Source organism: Alnus glutinosa, chromosome 13, assembly GCF_958979055.1.
Source record: "Alnus glutinosa chromosome 13, dhAlnGlut1.1, whole genome shotgun sequence".
Lineage (NCBI taxonomy): Eukaryota > Viridiplantae > Streptophyta > Magnoliopsida > Fagales > Betulaceae > Alnus > Alnus glutinosa.
Window position 1 is genome coordinate 1,258,787 of NC_084898.1, and position 7,430 is coordinate 1,266,216.

Consider the following 7,430-nt stretch of genomic DNA (forward strand, 5'->3'; position numbering starts at 1 on the left):
CCACTACACTGATATGGCACTGTCAATCTATCTTTAAATTAATTTTTATTAAAAGGAAATAGTAGTGCATGTGTATAAAGCATTATTCATTCTTTTCCTTTTTTTTTTTTTTTTTTTTTTTTTTTACTTATTTACTCTTTTGAATGTTGTACGTCCGGGTATTTTCAACCAATTTCTACATACTTAATTAGGCAGATAGGCGTCCCTTTGTGATCAGATGGGCTGCTGTGCAATTTTACAGGCTAGCGTGACGAATGCCTCTCAAAACAATGCTTTTAACCACTCTCACATCATCACTTCCTTTCGTTATAATTATTATCATTAACCTCTAGATCATTGTTGCTAAAGCGCCGACTGTCACTTCATTAGAAACACACACCAAACTGATCAGTTTGCTGATATGGCACAAGCATAATGCTTTCCTTTTGTAAAACCTTTTAGTGGGTGATTTTTGCTTTCGATTGTGACGGGACTGGAAGATAAAAGTAATTTTTTTTTAGTATTTCGTGTGTTTTGGGTTAATGGTTAATACTTTCAAAAAAAAAAAAAAAGTAAAAAAGCTGTCCTTTTGGAGGCCAAATATGGAAGTAAGTGAAGGGAAGGAAGATAAATAACAAGTCTGTCAAGCTGACGTGAAATCCCCATGACATGCATTTTGCATTAATATTACAACATATTACAAAGCCACACTCATATTAACGAACTTGCAAAAGCATTAATTACAAAATTAGTTACGTACCACGCACAGACAAGACACCAACTTTCTACTAAATTTATTAAAATACTAAACAAGAACACAGGAGCCAGAAACCACAAACAACAACCGACAACAACTCACGTACACGAGAGAAACACATGCATGATATGTTGAGAGACAGACAGACAAACAGACGTACGGACTCACATGTCTCGGACACGGAAGGTATCGGAGTTTTTAAGAACAATATCGAACATTTGAATGGAGCCGAACTTGGAGAATTCTCTAGGGAGAGAGATTAGGTCGATGGAAGAATGCTTGTGGAATTGAAAGAAGTTAGGGTCGCCTCTGTAGTATCTCTCCCAACCTAACCCCGTCAGCATTTGCTCAAGCGAGGAGTACGATGAGACCACCTGGCCGGTCGGCAAGTACACCAAAACTTGCCTTTTCCTCGAACTACTACCACCATGGGAAGAGCCCTCCGCTAGGTGAAAAACGCCATCTGGGTCGAAACGCAAAACACCTGACATTTTTTTTTTCCTTTTTTCTGGGTGTTTAATTCTGTTGGGAGAAGAAAGGTAGTGGTTTAATTGGTGAGGAAGATGGAAAGGGAGGGAGGGGTATATATATGGGTGATGGGACTGATAAAACAAGAGTAAAATACTCTTGGGAGTGGGAATGTTTGGCTTTGGTAGAGAATCTAGATACAGTGGGTCCAAAATGTTTTTAAATAGGAGGGTACAGGGATGCTGATAGGGTGTAATTTAGGGCACAGGGGTACCATCCTTTGGAAGAATATTTTGTGTTTCTGCAACCTTTTCCAATGGGGAATCTTGTATTGGGACCCTGGTTTTATAGTAAGGGGGAAAGAAAAAAATATTGAACAAGTCAAATAATAAAAAGAAGTTACACCTACTTACATCACGAGCTGTCCACGTGAAGGGAGTGGCATGCATGGGGAGATACTTGTAGCCAATTGGTTCTTGTTCTTGAGAGATGTTGGTGGGTTTGGTGGCTGAAAGGGTTTTCTTTTTGTGGGGTACTCCCACATCGGTGGGATATGACATTGATAAACCCTAGGCTAGCTAAAAACCTTAAAGGCATTTTTAGTCACTTGCTGTTGCATGTACTGAGATCAATTTCAGAATGTTCCAGTTTGTGGTTCTGAGAATGAGGCCCCAGACCAGGAAAAAAGAAAAAAAAAAAAGGTTATTTAATTTATGCCCTGTCATGTCTACTTAGGAATGGTACTGAAGTGACCCAAATTTTCGATTAATATATTCATTCATGGATCCATTTAAAGATTACTTCGCCATGAAGCTAGCGAGGCGGCCGCCCTTAACAATTAATCTATCATTTTGTGAGGTGCTGGATATATATATATACACAAACACCAACGCACGTTGGGAATGTATTACGCAATATTTCTGTTATATAAGATAACAAAAAACACAAGAACAAATGTAAAAGATAAAGGTATAATCACATCACATCGATCTTAAGATAAAATACCCATAAGCAGAATATTAATATATATTTTAGGCGTATTAAAATATAAATTAAATAATTAAATTTATCTATTTTTATTAGCTAGCATAAACTTTTAAAATTAGCAATAATTAATTTAATAATAAAATAAAGATCTTAAAATTTGAATCTTGTTGTCGCCGTTCACATAGTATTCAACTTATCAAGCCAAATTCAAAACTTAAAAAAGATATATGACCTCATTTGAAAAAGTTAATTTTCTTAAAAATATTTTTTTTGTCACATCAAAATTCTGTCTTCTAAAATAGGTAGAACTAAAAAAATGTTAGAACAACTTACAGTGTTCTCCTGATACTCTCTTAGAATGGTATAGATGTAATTAAAAAATTACATCTATGTCCTTTTGGATGGCACTTATGTAATTTTTTAATCAAAAAAATTACATTTATATCATTCTAAGAGAACACCTGAAAAATACAAAGAAATACTCTAGCATTCCTCATGTTTGTATGATGTTGTATATGAAGAAACTTTAACTATAATTTGTGGATAGGATTTGTTCAATTTTTTTTAGAGATAAAGTAAATAATAAAAAATAAATAAAAAAAAGGTATGTATGTGTGGGCGCGCGTGAGAGAGAGAGAAATTGGCATCCCACGATTCGTTTATAGAACAAAATGAGAAGACTTTTTGATATGATCATGTGAGTCAATTGATAAATATTGATTGAGGCCTTTTGAGTACGTAGCTTAATTGTCAAAAGGACCACCTCCAGCTCCATCGCTAGCTATAGCCTATAGGCTTCGTTTCTGACTGGCATATGGTTTTTCCCTTGTGCTTACAAGTTCATGATATTTTATGGCGTAAAAATGCGATGTTTCCCACATGGCATCACATGGGCTATCTGGTCCACCATCTACAAGGCCTTTTACTTCTCGTCTTGTCAAAATCTTTCGTGAGCATGAAACCTTTGCTACCCTCTTGGATAGTAGTTGTCCATACTTTATCATTTTTCATGACAGCATCATATATTTCATGGATTAAGAGAAAGTAATTTTTTTTAAATTAAATAATATTTAGGTAGGCCGACATCGAAACTTACATGGGTTTTGAACTCATTTTAATTTAATAGACTGAACTAAAAAAAATAAAAAAAAATTCTAACCTAGCTAGGGTGCGTACATGTCTCAAGCATTACTATATATACACGAAATGTACATACATATTGTTTATAATGTGAGAGACACTACCACTTAAACTTTTGGATTTGGTTCCAATTATGTTATATATTCAACGATCTTCCCTTCAAGCCGCCGAAGCATTTTATCAATCTCAAATACTACAACTACAAGGATATGGTCCATAAAAATAACTATAATTAATTACTATAAATTAATAATGTGATCATTGTCATTCAAGGACAACATAGAATGCAGTGCGCGTGCAATGCTGACTTGAGCCAATGGTGGTCCTGATCAACTTTTGATCAGTCTTGAAGTTGAATAGTGATTCTATTCCCATTTCCCCCATCATGACCAAAAATCCAGTAAGCTCTCAGCTAGCTGCAAGAACACACGTACGCAATTCAAATCTAGATCTCTCGATCTAGCTTTCTTTCTTTCTTTCTTTGTATGCCTTTAGGCATTCAATCCCCAAGCATAAGTTCTGCTTTTGTTTGTGTATGTTCCTCTTTATGCATGCTATAAAATCCTAATGTCGCAGACCCATCACAATCCTGTGAGATTTCGATAATCCTTTATATTTATAAGGTTTTTTCATTTTACCGACTCCATAATTTCCACCTGGAATTTTTTTTGGTTTGGATAGAGATTCAACTTTAGATAACATGTCAAAGAAAGTCGTATCTCCACCCAGGATCATGATAAATGGATAAACATTCAAATCTCTACCATACCACGACTTTTACACAAACACTTTGTTAATATGAGGTACAAATGCATTAAGTATATATATATATATATATATATATATATATATATATATATATATATATATATATACATGCTTCTGCAAAGTTGCGCATCTAATCATGTGTAACAATCGATTCAGGAAAAGGGTTAAAGTTAAATTTATGCTATTATTTTAAACTAACTAGTTATAAAGTCCGGTATTATCTAATAAGGAGTTAATACGAGACTTAGCACTCATAACTATAAGGGTCTCAAGTTTTGATAAGATTCATGAATTCAACTTGAAAACAATACGAAATTAGAGAGTTATAGTTAAAAAATCTTACTCGTTTAATTGAATGAGTCTTCTTTTTTTTTGAAGGATGATAGCATATTTGATATGTATATAGAAGATCGTATAAATACTTCAAATTAAGATTAGTTAAGAGATAGAAATATCACTTGCCGGTATAAGTTGAGTGACATATATATGAATATATATATATATATATATCTAACTCTCTTTAAGGTGAATTGACCGACTATATGAGAATATTTTTATTTGATATTATTTCAATATATTGATGGCGGCAAATTCACTAGTACATCATCCTTAAGAATTAAGAGACAACAGTCCAACCATATGTGCTGTATATGGGTCTGAACTATACTGCAAAGCAAAAGCTTTATTAAAGAAACACCTTTTTCTCACCCAATATTCTTTAAGTATATTGTTGTACAATCTATGGGTGACTTTTGATATCTATCTATATTGTATATTGAGGGATGGTAATGCAAATTGAAATTCCCTTACATTTACATTTACCAACTATATAATTACCATAATAGTAAGAAAATTTAATTATTGATTTTATTGATTAATATTAAAATGCACCAAATACTTTCTTGTTAATTTGACTCTTCCTTTAATTAGCAATTAACCAAATAAGAACTATTTATCAAAAACAACTAGTTAGGAGGAACGTTCCCCCCCCACCCCCTCGCCCAAAAAAAAAAAAATAATGAGGAACGTAGTGTCAATTAAGTTTCAAAATTTTTTACAATGTTATATACTACATTTTTATCTCACAACCATCTCACAATACTAAAATGGTTGTATCAATCAACACTTAGATTAGAGTCAAGTTTATACAAGTGAATTATTGAACGGAGTTGTTCATTTACAGCTCTACGCGTTAGCATTGTAGGATAGTTGTAGAAAGAGTAATGTTATATAACAACATTTTAATATTACAACTATCCCACAATGCTGACGTGTCAATTATAAGCAATCATTGGATTGATCTTTGTTTAAAATAAAATAATAAAAAAAAATTAAGAATTAGTTGAGACTATCACGTCAATATTATAAAATAATTATAACATAAAAATATAATATATAATAGGGATAACTTCACAAAATAGTATTGAATTATACGTCGTTTTGAGATAAGGGTACTAAGCTAGCAAATGTCTCAAACTGGAGTATCCAAGTTTTTAAACGTCTCACTTAAAGGTAACTCCGATATGATTTGCTGTTAAACAAAGTACCCTTAAGTGAGACGTTTGGAAACTTGGATACCCCAGTTTGAGACATTTGCTAGTTCAGTATCTGTATTTCAAAACGCCGTATAATTCGATACCATTTTATGAAGTTATCCCTATATAATATTACTCTTGCAGAAAAATTACTTATCATAATTCGCACTGATTACCACCTCTAACAATAAACAAAATGATTATTAATTACAGAATCCATATAATATGATCGAGTACAAGTCAAGAAGTCATCAAATAGAGATTTAATTTCTTTCTTTTCATTTTTTTTTTCATAATTACGAAAAATGATACAATAATATTTATGTATACAAATTCTTATTATATACCCTTATCCAAAGCCTACACCCCAATTAAGTGTAAACATACATGCTTGTGGGGGATATAATTGACATTACATGCTTCCAATTAATTTTGGTATCTCCAAGCGTTGAAAGTTGATTGTTTGAGGAAAAGAAGATGGGCTGATTGGAAACATATATAGCTACGTACGTTGAGGAAAAATCTATGTCGGGAAGCATATATAATAGCTACAACCTACGATGCATTTATAGGAGATTGAAACTCAGAATCCTTCTTAAAATATGTGAGGATACTTGAATTGATATCAAGCTAAGGACAAAGCCATCAAATTGGAAGAAAAGAAGAATCATTCCATTTGACAACATGATATGACGTTCCGAGTGTTATTTCTTTTTCTCATTCTTTATTTAGTGGAGCACTTATTCACTAATAATTTAGTTAACCACACCTTTATTAAGTGTCTTTGTGCCAAATAATAGGAGTATGGTCCTCTTCATTTCAAGTTAAAATGGTAAAATTTTTTTTTTTTTCAAGTTTAAATTGTATTGAGACATAGTATAATTTATATATAAACTATAGAGATCAACTTTAATGTGACTCATTTAATTAAATGGGTAAGATTTTTAAACTCTAAACCGCTAATTTCTCATTGAATTCGTGTCAGGTTTGCTGGTTATGTCAACAATTGCCAGCTCTTATATTGCGTGTTAGATTCAGGTCATATCGAGATATGGGTATAAGATTATATAGGTCCACCCTAAATTAAATGGGTCAAATCCCATGTTCTAACCCGTTAATTTTCTGTTAGATTCAGGTTGGGTTCACAAGTTCTGTAAAAAAAAATCAGCCCTATTTCAATTTAATAGAAATGAACAATTTTTTGGTCAAAAAATGATATATATCATGGAACAAAACAAAATTATTTTACAAACTGAGATAACTATGAAACGCATTAATTAAAGGTGTTGAAATAATTTTCATGGAACATAATGAATTTGGGGATATAAAATTAAGTTACAGTTGTAGCTCCCTCATCTTAATCACTTTTTCATGCAACCATATTTTACAAAGGTGCTCTAATCTTCTCCACTCAATAAGATTCTGATACTCTTAATGATTATTTAAGAAAGCACTATAAAACACTAATCACATATTTGCTAGATATAACCTTAAAAGTATTAGTTATTATTAGACTTTTTAAAATCACTCATATAACCTAATTCCACCAATTAAACATACCTAATATGGAACTCAACACATATTCATGTCGGAACTTAATTAACAAAGATCCCTGCAACATTCTATGTCAAATATTGGGACTCTATCAAGACTACGGTATTGCTAGCTGTTGGTAATTTTTTTGATTCTAACACATTGCTTAGAGAACGGAATCATACTTTCATTGGTTTAATCCCAAAGCGATTAGGAGCTTCTGTTGTTCATCATTTTCGGCCTATTAGTCTTCGTAACATTAT

At 32.4% G+C, this 7,430-nt stretch overlaps 1 protein-coding gene across 1 annotated transcript; it reads right to left on the minus strand.

The window, feature by feature from the left end:
* Positions 1–751: 751 nt before the first annotated feature.
* On the minus strand, positions 752–1,278 carry LOC133854810 (flowering-promoting factor 1-like protein 2). Its single transcript, XM_062291078.1, has one exon. It carries the CDS (start codon positions 1,225–1,227, stop codon positions 901–903), a length of 327 nt encoding a protein of 108 aa, XP_062147062.1. The 5' UTR covers positions 1,228–1,278; the 3' UTR covers positions 752–900.
* Positions 1,279–7,430: the final 6,152 nt, after the last annotated feature.